We start from the raw sequence: 26,362 nt of genomic DNA on the forward strand, positions 1-26,362 counted from the left end.
GTTATTTTTTGCTTTAGTTCTTGTTGCTTTTCTGTTAAATGGCATTTGGGTTTTTGAGGTGAAGGCAAAGGGGAGGTAGCCTGGTTTTGATTTTGAAACAGTTCAGCAACAGTGGTATCCTCGATTCCCAACACCTCCTCCACCTGCGCCTGAGCAACTTCTTCAATTGGTGGTAATTCTTCTTCCATATCTTGAGCCTGTGTTGCTCTTTGCAGTTCTTCCAGCTCAACTCCTGTGAATACTTTATTTCTTATTATGAATCTTCTCTGGTCTGCTAGCCTTTGTTCTGTTATTTCTGTATCTGGATGCTTCTCTTTCCAAATTTGGTACATTCTTTTTAAATAACCTCTTCTAGTTGGACTAGACTTGTAATAGCAGATCATTATTTCCTTGTTGGCAATTTTCGTATATTTTTTTCAGTTAAGTGACGTTTCTTCCAGTAACTTTGCTGTCTTCAGCCCTGTTTGCTCAACTGAAGATCCTGACTACTACTACTACTACTACTACTATTATTATTATTATTATTATTATTATTCAATTTCTATACCGCCCTTCCAAAAATGGCTCAGGGCAGTTTACACATAGAAATAATAAATAAATAAGATGGCTCCCTGTCCCCAAAGGGCTCGCAATCTAAAAGGAAACATAGGACAGACACCAGCAACGGTCACTGGAGGGGTACTGTGCTGGGGGTGGATAGAGCCAGTTACTCTCCCTCTGCTAAATAAAGAGAGTCACCATGATAAAAAGTTGCCTCTTTGCCAAGTTAGCAGGGGACTAACTTGAGAGGGCTCAGTTAATTTGGTATTCTAGGTCACTTTCCATTTGGGTGTTACAGTGATTGCTTTTTTACTTACTTGACAGTATACAGAGGGGTTTATGTCCTGTTTGGGTGTGACACTCTGCACTGGTAATTATATCTCCTTTGCTCTAGTACAGAAAGAATGTGAAGAAAATAATGAGAAGAGTTAACAAAAGGCTTAGAAATATTGTATAATTCTTTGATGGCATATACGGTTTCCAGTTTCTCTAAAAGTGTATACAGGAAGAGCCTCCCCTACAAGGGTGCTGGATAGCTTGTGTATCAGAAGAGAACACAGTTTTATGAGCCCCATGTTAAACCAGATGTAGTCATAGATGAACCCAAATTAGCATTTAAGAAATAAGTTATTGATTTGAAACACATGTGTTGTATTATAGGGTGCATTTATTCTCTCTGTGAAGATGCCAGCGAAGTTCACCAAACTTGGCTCAGAAAAGAACTTTGACAGCTTAGTTTAAAAAAAAAACCACCCTGCCAAAAGAGGAGAAAATTTCCAAAGTCCTCTTCTGAACTTGATCTCAGGAAAATTCACCACCATCTCTTTAAAATTCCAAACCACTCCCTTTACTCCGCCTTCCAGTGACAGGAGCAGCAGTGCTGGCAGTGAATGGGGAGGAGGGTTTCTTACCTCTGGCACACAGTGTTCCAGTAGGATAGCAAAGAGGATGGGAGGTTTTAAAAATAATAACAGCAGCTTTATTTGTTAGCTACCCCATAACAAATTGGTGGCTTGCAATAACACAATAGCATAATACATACAATTAAAATCACATAAAAAGCTTACAATATAAAATGCAATACAAAATGTTTTAAAACTTCTTTAAAAACCAATTTTAAAAAGCCTGAGTGAACAAGATCACCTGGCATCTAAAAGAGGGAAGTGACGATGCCAGGTGAGTCTTACTGGAGATATTCCATAAATGGGGTCCCACCACCAAGAATGCCCTTTCCCTAGTAGCCACCCATCTCACCTCATTTGGCAGAGGCACTTGGAGCAGGGCCTTTGAAGAGGATCTCAAAATTCAGGTAGAAACATATGGTGCAAGACATTCTCTCAAGTAACCTGGTTCCAAGCCATTTAGGGCTTTAAAGGTTAAAGCACTTTGAATGGGCCTGGAAATGGACTGGGAACCTGTACAGCTTCCGAAGCACTGGCGTGATATGATCAAAATACCCACCCCCCAGGTAATAATCTTACAGCTCTATTTTGGCCCAACTTCAGCTTCCGGACCATTGTTAAAGACAGGCCCATGTACAATGCATTGCAGTAATCTAAGTGAAGGTTACTAGAGCATGGGTAGCTGTGGCCAAGCTATTTTCATCCAGGTAAGGTTGCAGCCAATGTAGCAGCCAAAGCTCATAAAAGGTGCTCCAAGCACAGAGGCCATTTGAGCCTGCGACCGTGCTGGATCAGTTAGCACCCACAGACAGCGAATCTGATCCTCCAGGGTCGAGTGCAGCCCCATAATTCACCCTGATTCAACCAGCAACCAACAGTACTTCTGTCTTGTCTGGACTGACACTCAAATTTGTTCACCCTTATCCAGTCCATTATTGCATCTAAGCACTGATTCAGGTCAGTTACCACCTCACCTATGTCTGATAAAAAAAGAGATATAACTGAGTGTCATCTGCATACTGATGATACCTCAAGCCAAACCTCCAGATGACCTCTCCGAGTGGTTTCATGTAGATGTTAAACAGCATATGGGACAGCACGGAACCCTGCAGAACCCCAAAGCACAACTGCCAAAGGATTGAGCAGTTGGTCCCTCAGTACTATATTTTGGAAATAGCCACCCAGTTAGTTGCAGAACCACTGCCAAGCAGTGCCTCCTCCAAAAGAATACCATGATGTATGGTACTGAAAAGGTTGCATTCCCACGTTTCTGTCTCAATACAGGTCATCCTACAGGGCAATCAAAGCAGTTTCCGCCCCAAAACCAGGCCTGAAACATGATTGGAATGGGTCTAGATAAGTCTGGATCTCAACTACACGCTCAAGCACCTTGCCCAGGAAGGGGGTATTAACCACAAGCCTATAGTTGTTAACATTTTCTGGGTCCAGACTAAGTTTCTTTAGGAGTGGCCAGATCAAAGTGTTGTGCAAATGCATCATAGCATGCTACCAAGTGTTCTACCACAATGTGCCCCGGGCCAGATCTCAAAAAGCCCCGCACACCCAGAAAAGCTCTGCTGGAAGACATTGAGAGAATGCAATGGTGGATGGGGAAGGGCTTGTTTTTCTGCTTCACAGAATACACTTAACTAGCGGACCCGCACAGAGCATCTGTGCGCTTTCGGTCCGGCTGTTTCCCCCTCCTGCCCAGGTCTCTCCTCTCTCCTCCTCCTCCAGCCCCGCTTCCGTTCCCCCCCCCCCCCACAGAGCCGCAGCGGGCAGCCAAAAAGAGCCCCACCGCTGCCATTACCACATGTTGCCCACTCAACCCTGCTAGCAGCGCTTCCTGCCTCCTCCCAGCTCGGGCTGCGGCGGTCGCAACCGCAGCCGGCTGCCGCCGCCTCCTCACAGAGGCTGGGCTGACACTGGCCACTCCAAGCGGTGGGCGGCCAAAAAAGGCCCCGCCACCACCGTTACTGTCCGTTCCCCTCACCCCTGGCAGCCCGCCAGGGCCAGTCTGTTCTACTGCCTCCCGCCTACTCCCAGCCCAGGCCGTGGACGCGGTGGTCGCAACCGCTGCTGGGCTAGGCTGGCAGCAGCAGCCGCCGCCTCCTCACAGCGACCGAGCGCGGTGGGAGCTAACGTGTGGCTGGAGGCGCCGCCGCCGCCACCATTTACCCCCGCGGCTGCATCTCAGCTCACATTGCGAGCCGCCTCCGCCCAGCCAATCCGGCGCTTCATCTGGGTTGCTGCCGGGACACATCCCCACAGGCACGTCTACGAGAATTAAATATATGGATAATGAGCTCTGACCTGTGTTCACTTGGACTTGCCCCAAGTTTTTCTCCACTTCTATTCCAGCTTTCTCCCAGCCTGCTTCATTGCCCTCAGCTATACCCGGGCACTGCACAGGTTGTGCTTTGCTGGAGAGAGCACTTGGGAACGTCATGTCAGCCACCTGAGTGATCTCTCCATTCCAGAGAGCTACCAGAGCTTCAACAGAAGCACCTGCTATACCAGCTGGAAAATTCTCCAGAGCTCTCAGGAATCCATCAGTGGCCATTAATCTCCATTTTAAGAGGTCTCCACCCTTGCAGAGTGGTATAGCTGCTGAAACGCTAAACCTCAAGTGATCTGACCATGACAAGAGCACCAGTGAAACACACACTCCCCTCCACTTTCAGATCAACATCCTCCTGCCCAGTAGAGAAAACCAGATCCAGAGTGTGTCCCAATTCATGTGTTGGGCCGACAACATGTTAGGACAGCCCCATGGATGTCATGGCAACCATGAAAACCTGAGCCACCCCAGACAAGGCAGCATGTATGTTGACGTCACCCAGAACAATTATTCTGGGAGCCCTCACCAAGTCCAAGACCACCTCCATGAACTCAGGCAGGGAGACAGTTGGGCAGCGGGATGGACAGCGACACCTCCTCCCCAGCCCTCTGGCCTATGCTGATGCTGCAGGTGACCCAGGTGGACCCAGCTGAAAGAGACGACTCTCCCCTAGCTCCCCCATCCAGGTCTCCATAATAAAAACCAGGTCAGCCCCTTCCTCCACAATTGGATAATAGAGATTTTATTTTGGACCAACCTGGCACTGAGCAGCAGCACCAGCCGGCCAAAGGACAAGTTGGTAAGGCAACCAGAAACCCTCCTATTAGGGGAGCAGCCAGAAGAGGGGATAGGAATAATGATGAGCCATTCTTCCACTCTCCTGATATAAACAAGCCCTTTTTCCATATCTTCCCCTACTCCCCAGCACCCCCAGATTCACTTCCTCACTCAAGTACATAATTAAAACAACTAAAACTTTAGTTCCTGCAAGCTAACACCCTTGCAGCTTCCAAAAGGGTTGACCCCCTTTGGTGTTGCCCTTTCAGCAGTGAGCCCACTGCTCAGGGTAGTGTGCTGTTTTATATGCCAGCCCAGAAAATGATACTAGGACTTAGCAGAGCTGGCGAGTACCACTCAATCAGCATTCTGGGCCCTCCTGAGAGCTACAGCTCTGCAACCAACAGAGGCCTGGCGCAAACTTGCTCCCAAAGGGGGGGGGGCAGGAAAGCAGAGAAGCAGCAGTAGGTACTCACAGCAAGCTCTACTCAATTTTCCAGGGCAGAATGGAACAGGGTAGATAGGATGCCTCCTTCTTCCTTCTGCTAAATAAAGGTGGCTTTTTCTCCCTCCTTTCTTCTCCCTTCATTGTCATGGCATGCTGGCTCCTCAGTGCATCAGAAAGAAAGAAGTGGTGGCAGTTTGGGAGTTGGAGTCTTTGCAAGGGATACTGCAAGCCCTTGCAAAAGCTCCTAAAAGCCACTGCTGCTTTCTTCTTGATGCACTGAGGATGTAGCATATCAGGACAAGGAAGAGAGGAGAAATGCAAGCCACCCTGCCACCACACTCCATGCCATCACAATGGGGGGAGAAAAAGGAACCTGTACCTGCTACAGCTGCTGCTCCTGCCACAAGATGTGAAGAAAGAGGGTTGGAGAACTGGCAGGGAGGGCTGGTGGGGATAGACACATTTTAAACTTTGGCTTGGCTTGGAAAGTTACCAGTTTTTTACCAGTTTAAGAAGAAACCAGATTGTCTCTGTGTTAATCCAATGCAAGTGAATGAGAGCTTACCCATCAGTAAATATGGCATGAACAAATATGAATTTCAATATTTTATCAGTTTGCAATCTGTGTGCGTGTGTATTTGTGTAAAATGTTTGTCTCGAGAAGTGGCAATGATCTTGCTGATTGAAATCAGTTTACATTGTCTCATAGAACTCAAAGGGAGCTATCAAGAACAAAGCCAGCACTTATCAACATAGCACTATTCAAGGTTCCATTTCTTACTAATACCAAATGGTGAAAACTGGCTTTTGTATATATCTCTGTATATATGTTTAGACATACCAGATTCAAAATTTATGAAATTATTATAATGTGCCTCTTATTCAATAGAAAATCAGTGCAATTTTCTGTTACTTTGTTTTTCACAGATGAATCCACTGTGCAGAAGCCAGAACTCAGTGGTCCAACCATCTGCTATGTTCCTGGAGGGGAGTATTTTGTGGAAGGAGATACATGGAATATTGATTCCTGCACACAGTGTACCTGCCATAATGCACGGGTTTTGTGCGAGACAGAAGTCTGCCCACCTCTTCTTTGCCGAAATCCCACCCGTACTCAGGACTCATGCTGTCCACAATGCCCAGGTTAGCATACCTACAGACCTCAGGTAGTGGCACTAGCAATAAATTTTTGCAAGTACATATTAAAAGGCACGCTCCCATTCTTTTCATAGCATCATTGCAAAGTATGATAAGGGTTCTTTAAAATGTAGGTGCAGGCTATATTTATCATCTTCTACCCAGAGCTTTTCAAGCCAGGAGGAACATAAGAACAACCCAGGCCTATCTAGTCCTGCATGGTGTTTCTCCCAGTGGCCTACCTACCTCTGAAAAGCCCACAAACAGCAGACCCCCCTCTCCTGCTGTTGCTCTCCAACAACTGGTATTCTGAGGCATCCTGCCTCCAAACCTGAAGGTAGCCTATAGCCATTAAGTAGCCATGGAGAGACCTGGTCTCTATGAATTTTTCTATAAGAAAGGGAAGGGGTGGCTGTAAAAGTGGACACTTCATTCTACTGTCTACCAAAGACACATAGGCCCAGGCAACTTACCTGGGTCTCTTCCTTTTTCAAGCTGTGTAGTAAACTTCACTATTGATAAAGCAAACTAAAATAGTGGTTCAGCCCCCATCCCCTTTGTATTCAGGAAAGAGGCATGGAGAACACATTCAATTCTGACTGGCAGAAACTAATTGGATGTGCCTTACACATCTGAATCAGTTGGACCCACTTTTCAAAATACAATTATTGTGTTAGAAAAACTGATAGCCAGTTAAAAATGTCAGTGTGTCCAGGCATCCCCAATGGCTTGATCTGTAGTTTATATGACAAAAGGCTGTGACTTAATGAAAAGTTAGGATAGGATGTCAGTTGTAGGAAAGGATAAGAAGACACTTGTTGAAAGCTAAATTGTTCATCTGTTACATAGGATCACAGGAAGTTACCTTACCAAGTCAGACCATTGATCCATCTAGCTCAGTACTATCTACACTAACCAGTAGTGTAGGTTTCATGCAGGAGTCTCTCAGCCCTACCTGGAGATGCCAGGGAGTGAATTCGGGACCTCCTTCTGCATGGAAGCATGCAGATATTCTTCCACTGAGCTATGGCCCCCTCCCCTAAGAGGAATATCTTATTGCACTCACAGGCTGTGCTTAGAAAAAGAGACAATTCATGTTTGCTACCACAAGACCAGCTCTCCTGATCAGTGTCAGTTCCTGGGAACTTGCATAAACAATGTGAATTTTAGTTTCAGCAATCAAACCCACAATTCTCCATGGTTTTGTAGGACATCTACTCCACTCCAAGGTTTCAGCCAATTCCTATGATTGCTTACACTGCATGCTTATATTTCTAGATGAGCCTGTTCAGCCTTCCTCCTCAAGCAATGAGAGTATGCCCAGTTACTGCAAAAATGATGACGGTGACATTTTCCTGACTGCGGAGTCTTGGAAACCCAATGTTTGTACAAGTTGCATTTGCATGGATGGTGAAATTAGTTGCTATTCTGAGTCTTGCCCACCAGTGTCCTGTGACAGACCTGTTTTGAGAAAGGGACAATGTTGTCCTTACTGTATAGGTAAGTGGTTAAAATGACACAAGGGTGTGGTGGAGGGCTTTCCCCAGTCACTTTTACTCTGTGTGTTATATATACATACACATACGCCGTGGTGTGTGTGTGTGTATACACACACACAATTTACACCATTTTTGCCTTTTGTGTGTTGTTTCTAATGTTGTCCTGTGTTCCTGATGGAAACTGTGATATAACTGTTTGTAGAGTTGCCCCATTGTTTTCCTAGTACTTTCCCTACGGTTAACTATCAACAGGCATCTTTTATTATACAATGTGCCTAGTGTAACATCTGCCTTCTGTAATGAATGTTTGTTGTCATATAAATAATAGTCAACATCTAGACTAATGAAGTGTATGTGCAGCGAAGGAAGTGTTAATGTAGTGTGCTGCATTCCAGGCTTAAAGCAGTGTGGGTGAGGGTGGATACATTATTGCAACTGCAAACAGTAGCTGGTCATTGAAAATGTACATTGTGACATCACACTGCATGTTTCTCAGTGTGATGTCATTGTCCATTAGCTGCTACTTAGCAACATGATTGATTGATTGATTTTGATTTGTATACTGCCCTTCCAAGATGGCTCAGGGCAGTTTACAATTAAAAACAAATCACTAAAACAATAAAGAGCTAAAACAAAAATTAAAAACGTATAACAACAGTTAACAATTTAAAAACACTTTAAAACAAGAATTAAACGCAGTAATTAAAAAACCCCAAATCGGGTTAAAATATTAAAACCGATTTAAAAACCCTGGAAAGCCAGGCCAAACAAATACACTTTAAGGGCTCTCCTGAAGGCTAATAGAGAATTCAAATTACAGATTACCGCAGGGAGTGCATTCCCCAGCCCAGGAGCAGCTATAGAGAAGGCCTGCCTCTGAGTCGCCACCAGACGAGCTGGTGGTAACTGCGAACCGGTGGTAAATGTCTAGAGATGTGTTATATCTCTAGACATTGATACTAAGAAAAGGAGAAAAGGATGCAAGGTGGTGGTTTTTAGCAGGATTCCTATATCTGCATCTTGCCCTGGCCTGAGTCATGGCTAATTAGTTGTACCTCGGCCCCTTAAAGGCTAATATTTTTGTGTACTTATTTCTGTTTTTTACAGTGCTGAAAGCAACTCTTAGTCCTGAAAGCAACACTTGCTAAATGGACAAACCCGTGATTCTCCTACATTTAGGTGACAGCACCTGTTCCTATTCACCAACATTGCTACCCATGACTGTTTGGTGGTTTCTCCCTTTTTTTAATATTGTGGGCCCCTTTGGGATATGAAATCATATTTCATTTCTTTCCAACCCACCCACCACCTCTGGGACAGCCATAAGGTTGGGACAGCAGTCCTCAGGTTATTTTGATTCCTCACCATCCCTCTCACCTCACTGTGCTCAGAAGTGAATAACCAATCACAAAGTCCTGTGATTTTCTGAAAGTAGGATCTCCCCTAATACTGAATATTGAAACCCCCTTCTCCTGTAATTCCAGGATGGAACAGTCTTTATTTCGGGGAAGTACTATTATACTTCTATACAGTTTTAATAACAGTAGTTAGGGGAAATCCTGCACTGAAATAACCCAAGGGGGAGATTATGTAAGCTGCCCTGAGTTCCTTGGAGGAAAGGATACAAATGAGGTAACTAAAATAAAATTGTCTGAAATCATACAATACGACATGGAAGAATCTAATTTTAGCCATTTAAAGGAAAATTCCATACATCTGTGCTTGAGTTTCAAAATACTTTAAATATTGTTGCTCTTTATTATTGTTTAGCTTAGGCATATAGCTTTCTTCTTAATTTGTTTGAAGACTACTAGAAATAAGAAATGTGTATAAATAAGAACTGTACACCAGTTTGGTGTAGCTTGAGTGATGAGAGTAAAATACAGTTGGCCTTCATTATCCGTGGGCCACAACCACAGGTAATGAAACTGCGGAAAATGAGACTTTGAGTGAATGGGAAGGAGGGATAGGTTCCTGGAGGGCAAAAAGGCAGAGAAATAAAGCAACATGCCATGCTTTCCAGCTGTCCAGCAATGCCCACCAAAATCCCAAATTTTGCTGATTTTCTGCCATAAATCATGGGGGGGGGGATATTTTTCCCAAGCGCAAGCCACAAAATGGCTCTGTTAAGCAAAATGATGGCCAGAAATGATCTCGGAGGTTATTTCTGGCCACCTAGGAACCATGGATAGGTGAATTTCAAGTATTTTTAGATCTGCGGATAATGTGGCCGGGTGCACATAGCCCAACTGCAGATATGCGAAACGGTGGGTGCCGGGACAGTGGGTAATGAGGGCCACCTGTACTACCTTTACATAGAAGCATTACAACAATAATGGGAAAAGCTGAGCAAAACTATTGCAAGCTTGCATCTGAAAATTCTTTGATCCTTTTTCTCTTCAGTGGTGGAACTTCAGTGCTTGCTATGTACTATATGTGCAGCAGGCTTTCTGCCAAGATTCCATCAAAAGTGGAATGTATGCCAACAAAACAAACAAAAGTATTCACTCTCAAAAAAGGGCCGATGATCATTTGTTTGTCTTTAGCAATTACTCTGAAATGGCCATTCTAACCTCCAAATTATGGCAATATTTCAACAGAAGACATAACATCAAAGAAGGCAGTATGTCACTTTAATGGAAAAACATATGCAGATGAAGAACGTTGGGACATTGACAGCTGCACGCACTGCTACTGTCTGCAGGGTCAGACCCTTTGTTCCACAGTCAGTTGCCCTCCTCTTCCATGTGTGGAACCCATCAATGTGGAAGGAAGTTGCTGTCCAATGTGCCCAGGTAAGATATATTCATAAAGTGTATTTCATTAGTGTGTTTAGGGTTTATCAGGAATGTTTCCATGCAAACAAAATAAATTATCACTCTCCCCAGATAGAAGAATACTATGCAAATCCAGGATTGCAAAATCCATTGGATAACCAAACTCTACTGTTGGGACCTTCCCATCAACTGTCTTACAGTTCAGCCACTATCTGCTGAGAAGATTGGAGAACAGAGCAGAATTCTATTGGGCTGATGATTGAATAAATGTTTTTGCGGTGGCTCAAATGCCATTTATTTGAGTCAGTGTTTCCTCTCAGAATAAATATTTAGCCATTCTAGTATACTTTAACTAGAAACACCATGGATAACACAATTTTAAAAGTTTTTCCTTGTCCTGCGCTTTCTTTGTTCAAAAAGTAATAGAATCAATTTTAAGATTTCTGTGAATTTCTAAAAATTATGTCCTAAATATTCTATTTATTTATTTATACATACATACAATCTGTGGGTCAAAGTGAGACCAAAAGGGTGGTGTGTTGTGACTTTCTTATTGTAGGTATCATAAGCTTATAAAATTCTAGTTACTTAAGAAGCCGTTGATGCTGGAAAATGCTTTCTAGTTGTGTTCTCTGGCAGCCACAGCGAAAACAGAAAAAGAATCACGATGAACAGTGCTCTTAGTGGGATGCTGTTGCTAAGCTTTTTCTATCATTGCTGTGACACAAAGCGAATAGATTTTGTTTGTAATTCATAAGCACTACTCTGTTGCATTGCCCATCTGCTCTTAATGTTCAGAGAGTGCTTAGCAGTTCAAACGGCTGCTACTCATATAGAGACAGACTATTTTATGGTGGTTCCTTAGCTTTGATTTGTTCTTTAAATTCTTTTCTAGCTCTCAGCCTTTGGGGTCAGAGAACAAAGGTACTAGGAAACATGACTTAGTCCATTAATAAATTATCAAAAGATATAATAAATAGAAATTTAGTTCTACAGGTGAAACTCGGAAAATTAGAATATCGTGCAAAAGTCCATTAATTTCAGTAATGCAAATTAAAAGGTGAAACTGATATATGAGACAGACGCATTACATGCAAAGCGAGATAAGTCAAGCCTTAATTTGTTATAATTGTGATGATCATGGCGTACAGCTCATTGAAAACCCCAAATCCACAATCCCAGAAAATTAGAATATTACATGGAACCAAGAAGACAAGGATTGTAGAATAGAACAATATCGGACCTCTGAAAAGTATACAGTGTACTGTGCTTGATTGGCCAGCAAACTCGCCTGACCTGACCCCATAGAGAATCTATGGGGCATTGCCAAGAGAAGGATGAGAGACATGAGACCAAACAATGCAGAAGAGCTGAAGGCCGCTAATGAAGCATCCTGGTCTTCCATAACACCTCAGCAGTGCCACAGGCTGATAGCATCCATGCCACGCCGCATTGAGGCAGTAATTGCTGCAAAAGGGGCCCAAACCAAGTACTGAATACATATGCATGCTTATACTTTTCAGAGGTCCGATATTGTTCTATTCTACAATCCTTGTCTTCTTGGTTCCATGTAATATTCTAATTTTCTGGGATTGTGGATTTGGGGTTTTCATGAGCTGTACGCCATGATCATCACAATTATAACAAATTAAGGCTTGACTTATCTCGCTTTGCATGTAATGCGTCTGTCTCATATATCAGTTTCACCTTTTAATTTGCATTACTGAAATTAATGGACTTTTGCACGATATTCTAATTTTCCGAGTTTCACCTGTACATTGACTGGGTGATAAAAGTAGTAGATAAATAGCATTAAAAGGAGTCTTAAGAGGCAGCAAATGCAAAGGATGCAAAAGAGCTTTATGATTATGAATAAGTAAGGGATGGTTTTCTTATGAGTTCATGTAACAAAAAATGTTTTCTAGAGATGTATGTACCTGAACCTACTAACATCCCGATTGAGAAAACAAATCATCGAGGAGATAATGAATTTGAAGCACCAGTTTGGCCTACACCCAGTGAAAATGATATCATTCATATCCACAGAGGTAAGCTGTATCTCATCCAAACACAATGGTCATTAACAGGATGCTCTTTGGGGTGACCCCAGACACTTCTTGCTATCCAAACCACTTTTGGGAGACATTTTTTAACATTTTCATCTGGGACTAGGAGAACCAGATTTCATCCCAGAGCCTCTCCAATATCTTTCACTTGCCACTCCTTTCTTTGCGACAAGGTACATAGGGGTTCCTAATGGCATAGATATAACCAGTCCGGGTTTACTTCATGTACACCTTTTTCACCTAATGCAGATTACTTTTCAACCAGCTACCTATCTCACCTTTGTCTTATAACAACCATCAACATGTTCACGTATCTAGGAAAGACCTTGTGGTTTGACAGGATATTAAAAAATTTAAGGCAAAACAAAAGGAACACAATGTAACAAAAAGAAGATTTTGTTGCAGGATAGAAACATAACTTCATTATTTTTTTAATTTTGGCATTCGAACTATGACGCTTAATTCTGTATAGGTGGTAAACTAGAAATTAAGTTGGATCCAAAAAACTAAAACATTCAGTTGGATACAAAGAAATGAAAGTGAAGTTCCATAAGCACAAGGAACTTTCCCACCCTGAAACTGGCTGGTGGTTGGAGAACTCTCTGAAACATGGGGCAAGGAGGCTGCAGTGACATGGAGAATTGCTGGGAATGGGATTGGGGGGCAGGGTGCACCTTGTGTGAGAGCATAAATGCTTTTCTGCTCACACAAGGCAAACTTGGTAACTTGGCAGAGAAGCACCTTTTAATGTGGTGATTCTCTTTATTTAGCAAGGGGAGAGTAACTGGCCCTATCTACCCCCAGCACAGTACTTCCAGTGACTGTTGCTGGTGTCTATCTTATGTTTCTTTTTAGATTGTGAGCCCTTTGGGGACAGGGTTCCATTTTGTTTATCTTATTTAATTGTTATTTCTCTGTGTAAACTGCCCTGAGCCATTTTGGAAGGGCAGTATAGAAAATCAAATAAATAAATAAGTAAGTAAGGCAGGCAGGCATTTTTGGAACCAATCCATTGTTTTTCAAAGTTTGGTAAAAATTGTCATCAGGAGGAGGAGGGTATGTCTAAAACCTTCAGAGAGAATCAGGAGAAGGGTTCCGTTTGAAGTAGAATAATATCATAACTCTTCATGGGCGAGGCTTTCCAGCCAATAGATTATTTGCATAAGTCCCATATACTTAGGTCTTCCAAGCCAAGAGAACTTGTGTACTGCAAACATATGTACAAAATGAAACCGTTGATTATGATTTTTGACTTTAGTGGTTTCTACAAGAAGCTATAAAGGCAAGGCAAGAGTGGGGTGACCTAATCACCAATACATTCAGGAAATGCATGTTCCTGCATTTTTCAAGTTTAACAGGAAAATATGGTTATTATGGGCTGGATTCAAAGAAGTGAACACTTCTGTGGGGGCTGCCAGTTTTTCCCAGGCAGCCAGCAGAGAGAGACAGAAGCTGCTTTAGAGGATAGGAGCTTCTCCTAAGCAACAAGCAGTGCAACATGAGAGTCTGCAGGCTGAGGAGATGATCAACGACTCCCTTGTACATAAGCAAAAAATGCATGCCTTCTGCTTGTACAAGGACCTTTGGGTCCCGCTCAGTAAATATTTGTAATAATGTAGCATGTATCCAGATACATGTAATTAATAGCTACTATTAACACTGCACAATAGTGCATTTTACTACATTTGTTTCCCTTGAAAAGTAAACATAATAATATATGTAAGATAAATACACTCACCATCCTCAGTTTTGCATATCCGCGGTTGGGTGATTGACACCCAGCCTCTGTATACGTAAAAACAAAACCCAGCCCACAAGGGGCTAATTTAGCATATCTGTGGATTGGAGGCAGCTGGAAATGACCACTGAGGTCATTACTAGCTGCCATTTTGTGTCTCGTTTACATTTAAAACTCCTTGAAAAATTGTGAGGAAAATACAAAAAAAATTGACTATTTCTGGCTTCGGTGGGGGTGCATTGCTGGACCACTGGAGGCCACAAAGCACAGTAGGGCACCTTATTTTGCCCTTTTAACACTTTCCCCCATATTTTTGGGCTATCTTCAGGCCTTTCAGAAACTTAACCTAACCCCCGTGATCCCAATTATTCAGTATTTGTGGTTTCCATATCCATGGTAATTGTAGAGAATAAAACCCCGGTGAATATTGAGGTTCTCCTGTATTGTATAACAACAAAGGGATAGGATATTTTAAAACTCTTTCACATTGACAGTGTTTGCCATCTTGTGTGTTTAATGTTTGAGAAAGTACTCCCATCCTTTTCAAAGAGGTTTTTCAAAGCCTGAGCATGTTTCAGAAATACCTTTTAAGACATTCTTATTTCAGCTTGTTTTGGTGGCCTGAGTAAGTTGGTAATGAGAGAGATGTACCGTATTTACTCAAATCATAGACTACCCGAATCAAAGATGTGCATATCATGACTATTCAAACAGAAATATTTTGAAGAAAATAACTCAAAGCCATTGAAATAATTCAATACAAGCCTGAAAATATAAGCTTGAATCTGATAGACAAAGACCTTTTCTGGCTTGATAGTTACCACCAGGGGCATAACTACAATAGGGCAAGGGGAGACAGTTGCCTGGGGGGCCAACTCATTTAAGATTTCTTTACTTCATGAGTGCTTCAGTGAGGGGGGGCCCATTTAAAATCTTGTCTCTGGGCACACTCCAATCTTGCTACACCCCTGGTTATCACATATTTAAAATAATTAAGTGATGGATGGAAGCTCATAAAACAACCCATTAGGAAGTACTGAACATGGAAATGATTCCAGATTCCATGCTAGTATAACCACAGTTATGTAATCCAAATCATCTTTGAATATAAATCTTTCTTATAATTTATGAACAAGCCATTTGGGGTGGGGAGAGAATCTGTATATTTCAATTTTTAGCTCATCTATCACTGATAGACCCCAAGGTGGCTCATAAAATAGGTACAAACACCATTATACAATTTAAAATTTTTTAAAGTACAGAAACAAAACACCATCTTAAAAAACAGCCAAAAAAACAACAACCCTCCATTAATCATACATCAGTGCCTGCAGGAACAAATGGGTCTTTTTAAACCTCTTTAAAGCTGAGAGGAAGGCAGATTCTAAATTCCCTGTAGCTGGAAGATCTACAGCCAAGAGGCTACTACAGAGAAGCCTCTACAGGCCCTGTCTGTGTGTACATCAACCAGGCCTTATCAAGCGATGACACAGAGCAGAGCCCTCCCTGAAGATCTCAATGAGCAGGAAGACTCATTTGGTAGAAAGTGGTCCTTAAGATCCCCAAGTCCCAAATCGTAGAAGGCTTTAAAGGTAATAACCAGCATATTGAACCTCTAAACAAATGGAAAGGTAATGTGGGTCACATAAGATGATACAGTCCAGTTGAGAACCCCATCATCAAACTGGCTGCAACGTTTTGTATCGGTTGTCATTTTGAGTGCTTTTTAGGGCTAGCCTTATGTAATGTACATTGCAAGAATCTAAACAAGATGTGAATCAATAAGGCTATGCACATGACTGCCGGGTCGGGGGGCAGTGCTGAACTTACCTTTCCCCAGATGATCCATCCTCACTGATGGGACGCGTGGATTGCGCTCCCACATGATCCGCATGGAGCAGTGCAGATCTCTGAAGACCACTTCAATGCATCCCAGCCTCCAGATATCCCATAATGCACCACATGATGAGGAATCCCCTCAGAGTCAGGTGCTCTAGGTGCCCAACTCTGTGTATGCTTGGGCTACAAGCAGCCCAAGCACACAAACATCCCCAGCACTAGCGTTAAGGGTGCGCTTGCACCTTTAATCCTGGTTAAAGGCAGGTTAAGGTGGGCAGGCAGCACCTGGATCTACGCAGATCCCAGTGCTGCACACAAGCAGCCTAACCCACACTAGGCTGCCCCAGCCTGAGTTAGGCTGCTCTTGTGAACAGGCTTAAAGCATGTTTGACAGTGGCCAAATCAGCTTTCTCAAGATATTTGTTGTATCTTGTTTGGGGACTGAATTAAAAAAAATAGTGCAATTATGAAAAAAGATTAGTGATATCTCATTGTTTTGCCAATAATAAGTTCATTCACATATTTCAGATATGGGTCATCTTCAGGGAGATTACAGAGAAACCAGAGGATCACAACCAAGTTCAGAAGCATCTCTTAGTTCGCTTGCCTGGGTTACAGTGCCCATCATGACAGCCCTCGTTCTTATAATAGCACTTCTACTTGTTAATCAGAAAAAGCAGTGGATACCAGTATCCTGCTATAGAGCTCCAACAAAGGTAAAGTGTTAACATTAATTTCATATATTAAAGTGTTAGATCACTTTCTTCTGCTGCAATTGCATTTGTATAAATAGGTAGCATGATCTTTTGAACTGACTGAAAAACCTCATTATTTCTTTTATTTCATTTCATTTCCTCTCTGGACTGCCACATCCAAAGGCTCTGAGCGGTGCACAAGTTTAAAAAACATAAAAACAAACACCATTTAAAACACACTGCTTAAAACAATTCAGAACAATTTAATTGAAATACTTTTTAAAAATTTAAAAACCATGGAAGGCTAGGCCAAACAAGTAAAATTTTAGGGCTCTCTTAAAGACCAACAACGAGCCTAAATTATGGATATCCGCCAGGAATGTAGTCCGTAGGCCAGGAGCAGCTACAGAGAAGGCCTGGCTCCAAGTTGCCACCAGGCGTACCAGTGCTAACTGGAGACGGACCTCTCCAGATGACCTCAACATGTGAAGCGGATCATACAGAAGAAGAAACCCTCTACATTGAAAATGAATGGCAGTAAATCGGATTCTGAATGCCTGCTCCTTGTAAATCCTTTGAATCAGATCCTAGACTGTATGAGATGTAGTCCAAAATAGATCTGGTTGTGTTTCTTCATGATGATTCAGAATCTGAAACTGCTTGTCAAGGTCTGGATGCAGAAACTCTATTACATAAGAACATAATATTGGGGCAAAGAAAAAACAGCTTCGCATACACTGATAGGATCTTAGCTGTCAGTGACTGACCAGGAGGGGGATCTTGGGGTCGTGGTGGACACCTCGTTGGAAGTGTTGACAATGTACAGCAGCTGTGAAAAAGGCCAGTTCTGTGCTTGCAATCATTAGGGAGGGGTTTGAAAATAAAACTGCTAATATTATAATGCCCTTATGCAAAACTATGGTGCAGCTACATTTGGAGTACTGAGTGCAGTTCTGGTCAACATATCTCAAGAAAGACATTGTAGAACTGGAAAAGGTGCAGAAGTGGGCAACCAAGATGACCAGGGGCCGAGAGCACCTTCCTTACAAGGCAAGGCTACAAACACCTGGAGCTTTTTAATTTAGAAAAAAAACAACCGAAAAGACTCGTGATAGAGGTCTATAAAATCATGCATGACTGATTTGGATTCTCTATCCACAGAAAGTTGATAGAGAAATTTTTCTCCTCCTCGCATCATAACACTAAAACCAAGGGTTATCCCATGAAAATGATTGCCAAGAAATTTAGGACTGACAAAAGGAAGTATTTTTTTCACACAATGTACAATCAACCTATGGAATTCTCTGCCACAAGATGTGGAATTCTGTGCTACAAGATCTATTGGCCATCCAAGCCAATGGCCTGGATGGCTTTAAGGAGGGGTTTAGATAAATTCATGGAGGAGAGGTCTATCAGTGGCTACTAGTCTAAGGGCTATAGTCCACCTCCAGCATCAGAGGCATGATGCCTCTAAATACCAGTTGCAGGGGACCAACAGCAAGAGAGAGGGCATGCTCTCACCTCTTGCCTGTGGGCTTCCCAGAGGCATCTCGTAGGCCACTGTGTGAAACAGGATGCTGGACTAGATAGGCCTTGGGCTTGTCTTATGTTCTTAAGAACAGCCCTGCTAGATCAAGTCCATTCCATAGATTAATTGAATACCAAAAAAGAGGAAAGTTGCCACAAAGTTCAGGAGGACGCCAGCATGACTAACATGTAGAGTCAGCAAAGCTAAAAAAAAAGGGAAGAAGATACAGAAAATGTAAGTCCTGCCCAAATGAAGAGAACAGGAAGGAACATAAACTCTGGCAAAAGAAATGCAAGGACACAATAAGGAATACAAAAAAAGAGTTTGAGGAGCATATAGCTAGAAGTGTCAAGGGGAATAACAGAAATGTGTTTTTTAATTTATCAGAAGCAGAAAACCTGCCAGGGAGGTGGTTGGCCCCTTAGATGATGAAGACATTAAATGGATTATAAAAGAGGATAACGAGTTTGCAAAGAAGCTGAATGAGCTTTTTGCATCTGTCTTCATGGCAGAGGATACTGACCATATTCCCTCTCCAGAATTGAGCTTCTCACATTTAGAGGCTGAAGAACTGGGCCAATTTGAGGTGACAAGGGAAGATGACCTAAAGTGTCTTGGAAGACTAAAAATTAACAAATTGCCAGGGCCAGATGGTATCCACCCAAGAGTTCTGAAGGAACTCAAATGTGAAATTTCTGGTCTCCTTTCAAAAATATGTAACTTATCCCTACAATCAGACTCTGTACTAGAGGACTAGAAAGTAGCCAATGTAACTCAGATTTTCAAAAAGGGATCCAGGAAATTACAGGCCAGTCAGCTTAACTTCGGTGCCAGGTAATTGATGCAAAGCATAACTAGAGACAAAATTGTTAAACATATGAAAGAAAAGGCCTTCTGTAAGGGCAAGACTTGCCTCACTAACGGTTTTCACAATGGAAGAAAGTAGAAAGTGAGGTCCCTCAGGGATTGGTACTGGGACCAGTGCTCTTTAACTTGTTCATAAATTATCTAGAAGATGGGGTAAACAGCGAAGTGGCCAAGTCTGCAGATGACACTAAACTATTTAGGGTAGTGAAATCCACAATAGATTGTGAGGAGCTCCAAAAAGATCTCTCCATACTAGGTGAGTGAGTGACAAAATGGAAACTGCAGTTTAGTCTATGCAAAGTGGTGCCTATTGGGGCAAAAAAAAAAAACCCAACTTCACATATATGCTGATGGGATCTGAACTATCGGTGACTGACCAGGAGAGAGATCTTGGGGTCATGGTGGACAGCTCATTGGAAGTGTCCACTCAGTGAATGGCAGCTGTGAAAAAGGCCAACTCCATGCTAGGGATCATTAGGGAGGAGATTGAAAATAAAAATGCTAATGTTAGCATGTACTTGTACAAATCTATGATGCAGCCACATCTGGCATACTACGTACAGTTTTGGTTACTGTATCTTAAGAAGGAAATTGTAGACCTGGAAAAGGTGCAAAAGAGGGCAACCAAGATTATTAGGGGCCTGGAGCACCTTCTTTATGAAGCAAGGCTACAGGATCTGGGGCTCTTTACTTTGGAAAAGAGACAACTAAAAGGAAACATGATTGAGGTGTATAAAATCATGCATGGAGCGGAGAGAGTGGACAGAGAGAAATCTTTATCTCTCACATACAACACTAGAACCCCAGGGGTCATCCCATGAAACTGAAGGTCAGGAAATTTAGGACTGACAAGAGGAAGTACTTTTTAATACAGCACATAATTAATCTATGGAATTCCTTGCCATGGGATGTGGTTATGGCTACCAGCTTGGATGGCTTTAAAAGGAACTTAGACAAATTCATGGAGGACAGGTCTATCAATGGCTACTAGTCTGGTGGCAGTGGGCCACCTCTTTCCTCAGTACCAGTTGCAGGGGAGCAACATCAGGTGAGAGGGCATGCCCTCACCTCTTGTCTGTGGGCTCCCCAGAGGCATCTGGTGGGCACTGTGTGAAAAAGGTTGCTGGACTAGATGGGCCATGGACCTAATCCAGCAGGGCTGTTCTTATGTTCTTATGTGCTGTGTGGAAAAGTACTTCCTTTTGTCAGTCCTAAATTTCTCGGCCTTCTGTTTCATGGGATGGCCCCTGGTTCTAGTGATGTGAGAGGGAGAAACATTTTTATTTGTTCACTTTCTGTACTCCATGCACAATTTTATACACTTCTATCTTGTCTCCCTGTAGTTGCCTCTTTTCCAAACTAAAATGCCCCAGATGCTGTTGCCTTGTCTAAAGAAGGTGCTCCAGGCCTTCCTGGAGGGACTCAAGCCCTTCACATTACTTACAAGAAGTGGCAGGAAGGAAGCCTCCATTTGCAGCCAGCATCTTATTGGGCCCTTTCTGCTTGTCTCCACTTTACATTACTCACAAGAGGCAAAGGAGTTGTGAGGATTTGATTCATTGCTTTCCTGAAGCCCTACAAATCTTTTTGATGGTGAACAGTTATAAACAATAGCACTGAATTGTTCACAGTACTCAAAGCCAGCATGGTGCAGTGGTTAGAGTGCTGGACTAGGACCCGGGAGACCCAGGTTCAAATCCCCATTCAGCATGATACTTGCTGGGTGACTCTGGGCCAGTCACTTCTCTCTCAGCCTAACCTACTTCATAGGGTTGCTGTGAGGAGAAACTTTAGTATGTAGTACACCACTCTGGGCTCCTACATAAAATATAGTAAGTAAGTAAATAAATAAATAAATGATAGGGCTTTCAGGGCAGCTAAAAGGCAATATGTCATGCAGTACCTAATGACAGATAGAATTCCTTATTGCAATATGTGTCAAGGGCTATAGCATGTATGGTGTTAAACAAGTGTCAAACATGTTCAAGGGAGATAGGTCTGTCCATGAGGATGAGCCATGGCAGCCAAATGTTATATTTAAGTTCGGAGGCAGTTATATCTCTAGACCAATTTAGCCTGCCAATAGTCAAAGGAAGACAGTGGATGCAAGGCAGCGATGGCAATCCAAGTTTCATCAGCACATGAACTGTTGACACACAAAGCATGCTGTTGTTCCCTGCCCACAGCCTAATTTTCCTTCACAAGATACACAATGCATAACATGCAGCTATCCCTCTCAGCCCAGGATTATTGTCTGTCCTCCCATCCTAGCAGGGGCTTACCTTGCCTTCTCCAGCAGCAGTGCAAGCCTCTTTCCTGGTCCTCTTCCTTAGCTCTCATTCTGCCTTTAAAAAGGTATCCAAGAAAGTATATTGAGGCCAGTTGAGTGCTGGCGTAGAGCATCTTCTGCTGGCCTTGGTACATTTCCTACCACTCCTTTCCTGGACAGCCAGAATGGCAGTGGCTAACACGCTACCAGGAGATGTTGGCGATAGGGGTGTGCATGGAACTGATTCTGGCGGTTCGGTTTGAATTCAAACCGGACTGCTGGTCTGCACATCTGTTCAAATCGAGCCAGATCCAAGTTTGGTTTGACGGTTGAACCAGCTTGAGGGGTATGCTTGTAAATAGGAATCCGGTGGGGATTCCCCTTTACAAGCAAGGGGGAACTCTGCCTTTAAAACACTTCTAATGGCAGCAGGGGAGAGGGCACCTTGACACCACTGGTGATAAGATACCCTCTTGCCACTGCCCTGGCCGCCATTAGAAGTATGTTAATGGGTAGAGGGCACCTTGCCACCACTGGTGATAAGGTGTACCCACTTGCCACTGCCCCAGCCGCCATTAGAAGTATTTTAAAGGCAGGATTCCCCTTTGCTTGTAAAGGGGAATCCTCACCGGATTTCCATTTACAAGCATAACCCTCATCAAACTGGTTCCAAACCGGTTCCATTTGAGCCAGGTCGGTTCGGTCTGAACTCGGACCAGCACTCCTTTTTGGAGGGCTGGTTCAAATCAAACCCGGTTCAAACAGAAGCAGTTCAACACATCCCTAGTTGGCAGGGTAGGGGGGCAGTGGACCCAGTGCCAGGTTGGTGGAGGCAGTTGCTTCAGTTTGCATAATTTACAGGCCAGTCCTGCATGCTAAGATCCCCATAAGTGTCTCAGCCATTTGGAGAGGCACAGCTTCCCTTCTTGCTTTGCTTTAGTCATGAGTACTCTTGTTTCACGAGGTGTGAATTACCAGTTTTCTGATTAGTTCTATGTTCCTACTTCAATTAAGAAAGGAAGGCAACTGTATATATTGTTATTTTTTAAAATGTATATACAAACTAAGGACAGACCCAGAGCCTTTCTCTCCACAGCTATTTTCCCATCTGAGATCTGAATTTTGGGTGGTGAACTAAGCTGATGCCATAAAAAAAATCAGTGTGGGGCAAATGCTGCATGTTCACCTCCTAGGAGGTTAGTTGTAATAACTGAGAAACAAACTGGGCTAGATGAGTCAAAACGACTTCCAAGATTCACAAAAAAGTGACTATGCATTTTGGAGTTTAACGATTAGCTCAGACAGAAAATAATGGACAGTTCTAAGAGCTACATGCCATTACATAAAGGACAAAATCTCTGCTTCTGCTATTTGCATATGAGCCTAGATGAAGCTGTTGTTCACGGATGTGGAGAGTTGGATTGTGTTTGTGATATACATAATATAACATATGCCCTGCTTCAATTTGGGAAATTGTATATTTAGAAGTGTACATATGTACAAGCTGAGTTTCTGCATTGTTCTTTTCTCTTTTCAAACAGCCTTCCTGTCTAAACAATCAGCTAGTATATGTGGACTGCAAGAAAGGAACCATGGTTCAGGTGGACAGTTCTCAGAGGATGCTCAGAATTGCTGACCCAGACTCAAGATACAGTGGATTCTACAGCATGCAAAAACAGAACAACTTACAGGCAGATAATTTTTATCAAACAGTGTGAGAAGCTGCAATATTACCAAGAAGTTAAGAAGAAACAAAGACTGAATCTGCTATAAAAATAAAACTAGAATTGTGCACTTGCTTAGTGGATTGTATTGGATTTGTGACTTCATGTACAGCTCTAAGACCTTGAGATGGGCTCTGACTCCTGCATTGTGCCAGAACAAGCATTCCCACTTCTCATTGCGATAACTGACCAAGTGTTTTATTAGAACCAAAGTTTTAAAACTTGTTAAGATGTTTTGCTTGTAACATAGTAGTAGAGATTGTTTGGGAAGGGGAAATTGGGGTTGAGCTTGAGTGGTTAGAGCAGGAAGCCTCAGAGAAGAGAAGTTGGTCATGTTAACTTGGAGTCAAAGCAAATAAGAATATAGCTTTTTCCTATCACTCCAAAATTGCATTTATTGCAGTGAAGTTTAAGCATAAAACTATCTGAACTCAAAGTCTGGGTTTTTTCAGCTGTGCTACAAAAATATACTCCTAGGAGAGAACGTGTCACATCACAAGTGTGGTGTAGCTGTAACTATGTTTTTCTATGTGATCATAAGCTGCTACAGCTAATGACAAAGCAAGGAAAACATTAAAGCAGAAATAACTAAGGGTGAGTTTATTGAAGATGTGTACAATTATACGTTGTGCTGCTTTTTGTTTTTCCTTTTGATCCTGATTGTCCAGATTTTGGCAATTAGCAAATGGCTAAGGCCTATATAATTCCTGATATGAGCACTGGATCTTTTGACAACAGTATTGAAGAGGGAGAGAGAGGAAGGAAAAGGTAAAAACGCCATCTGATTCCAGAATGTGTGAGAGTGTGTGTGTGCGTTTTCTTTTATCATTGTATTCACAATTTCAGATGGTTCAAATATCTTTCATTGGAGGATAAGAATAAGATTGTGTTGAATGAAGATCTTGCTCAAATTGGTGGTGTTGTTTTTAACCCTTTTAAGGTTTTGTTCTGTTACTTACTGATTATGCGGACTAGAAACAACTTCCATGTTTGGAAGCTGCTTAATTTTAATTGTATATTACTCAAGCACCTTTTGGAAGCTCAGAAAGAAAGATCATGCTTCTTTAAAACTTTAGCTTTATAGAAATATTTATGTAAATATAGTTATGCTAAAAACAAAGCATTTGTATGTCTGTGTGTATATATGTGTGTATATATAAATATATATGTACATATGTGTGTATATGTATATATGTGTTTATACATATACACATATATACACACTATATGTGTGTGTGTGTATATATATATATGTATATATACAGTATATATATGGTATTTATATATACAGTATATATCAGTATAATTTTATATTTTTCCCTGTTGAATGTATTTTTAACTGAGATTTTATCCAGAGCAGACTCAAACAGGCATTCCATATTATTGCTTGATCATTGTAAGAGTAGGAAAGACGAGAGCATCTCATTCTACCTGCAGTTTTATTTGATTTGAAAGTGTGAGTGTGCAAGTGTGTGTGTGTGTGTGTCTGTGTGTCTGTCCCCTTGTGTTTGCATATGTGTATACCGTATGTGCACAATTTTAGCAGTAAGCATTACTCTTGCTACTTGCTACATTTCAGGGTGTGTGTTTTTTTCCTGCATGGCCTTAAAAAGGCCATTAATTGATCACATTGGCTAGAAACACTGATAACATACAGGCAGCACTAATCAGTTCCGTGAAATAACACCAAACACACTTGGATATATTTGAAAACAGTTGTTTGAAACAACTACTGGAATGCAATCCACAACTAGCTGGAGGTTTGTTGCAGCTTGACTCATAACTGTATCATACAACATTAACTTTTCCAAACAGGTCTTGGCACTTTTATACTAACTGCCCATTTGTGTGTTGCCTTTTTTCTTTTACAATTGCTTGTCATAAGACACAGATACCCAGTATGCTTAATGTGAAAAGAAAATGTATTTTTTGTAAAGGAACTCTCAAGTATTGTTGTAAATACTTGGTCAGAGGTTACTGAACTTTAAAACTGAAAAACCTAATTTATTATATGACCTAATTTATTAATCCGAAGATTAACAAATGTTTTGTTTTAGAATATCAAAAAGTGTTCTAGCTGTCCGCATCAAAGAGAAAAATATGTGTATCATAAAGGCTCAACATTTTTTCTGTTAATGAATTGTTTCCAGAAAAGAAAAAATGTAGTTCCCCTAGCATTTTATACTCAGTATGACAACACGGAAACAAAAGTTGCAGTCCAATTATACCCCAGATTCTGTCAAGACAAATCATCCATTCCTTTCATAAGAGTAAGCAGTCTTTATCCAGAAATTGTAAATGCTTGCTTTTGTTTTACAATCAGGGCCATATTCTGAAAAATATTAGCAGGATATAGGACATGGTGTAAAATGTTTTTATTTTATTATTATTATTTTATTATTATTATTATTTTGAAGATATTATTTATCCTATGTGCTGTATTCATTACACTCTTTTACTTTGGTTCCTGTTGTGCTCTTGTAAGAGAAATGCAGATATGATTTCCTGAAAAATACAAAAGACATACATGGCACTTGGAGTGCAATGCAATTTGGCAGATTGCTTGTTTACTTTTTAAAATGTAAGACGGTTTCTTGTAATTTGGCTCTTGGCAGCACAATAAAAATTAACTTGATGAACTTTTTATAATTTGCATATGCATTTCTTCTATAAATTGTTGCTTGTTTGTTTCTTTCCCCCTTTGCACAGCTGCAAATAAGGAGAATGGGTTGGATCCAAAGGACTGCATGTCCAGTTTTGTATGTCCAAGGGAAATTTGGATTTGTGTTCCTTGAACAGCAGTCCTCCATTCCGTATGGCAAATCCCTTTTGAAACTGAGTCAAAGAAAAAGTAACAGTAGACTGGGATCCAAAGAGCTGCTTGGGCATTGTTATGTTACTTTTGACCACTTAGAATCCTGGTGTATTCAGAAGTTTTACCATAATTGTTACGATGACATCTAGGTGGTACTCTAGCCTGATCTGCCGAAGTTCTAGACCATGCAGTAAGTCTATTCATACATTTCTTGTAGTGTTCAGCCTTGCTCAAAGTCACTCACAACCAGTGACATTTTCAAAGGGGCACTTGGAGAATTGTACCAATAAAGCTCCACAAACAGTTCAGCACCCATATCCTTAATGGGTTTGTCCAGGTGAACACTTACCCTTACACGTGATAAAGTTGGGAACGAGCCAAGAATGTGCCCACCTTGATG

General features: G+C 41.8%; 1 protein-coding gene across 6 annotated transcripts in view; it reads left to right on the top strand.

The window, feature by feature from the left end:
• Positions 1-25,796, top strand: part of CRIM1 (cysteine rich transmembrane BMP regulator 1) — a 249,767-nt gene extending 223,971 nt beyond the window's left edge. For all 6 annotated transcript variants that reach the window (XM_053302986.1, XM_053302971.1, XM_053302965.1 and 3 more), the window contains 6 exons: positions 5,936-6,151; positions 7,424-7,645; positions 10,245-10,439; positions 12,347-12,469; positions 16,593-16,780; positions 22,965-25,796. In XM_053302986.1, the coding sequence (XP_053158961.1) occupies positions 5,936-6,151; positions 7,424-7,645; positions 10,245-10,439; positions 12,347-12,469; positions 16,593-16,780; positions 22,965-23,141 (1,121 nt within the window). In that variant the 3' untranslated portion in view covers positions 23,142-25,796. The remainder of the gene's footprint in view (positions 1-5,935; positions 6,152-7,423; positions 7,646-10,244; positions 10,440-12,346; positions 12,470-16,592; positions 16,781-22,964) is intronic.
• The last annotated feature ends 566 nt before the right edge of the window (positions 25,797-26,362 follow it).

This window comes from Hemicordylus capensis, chromosome 1 (assembly GCF_027244095.1).
Source record: "Hemicordylus capensis ecotype Gifberg chromosome 1, rHemCap1.1.pri, whole genome shotgun sequence".
Classification (NCBI taxonomy): domain Eukaryota; kingdom Metazoa; phylum Chordata; class Lepidosauria; order Squamata; family Cordylidae; genus Hemicordylus; species Hemicordylus capensis.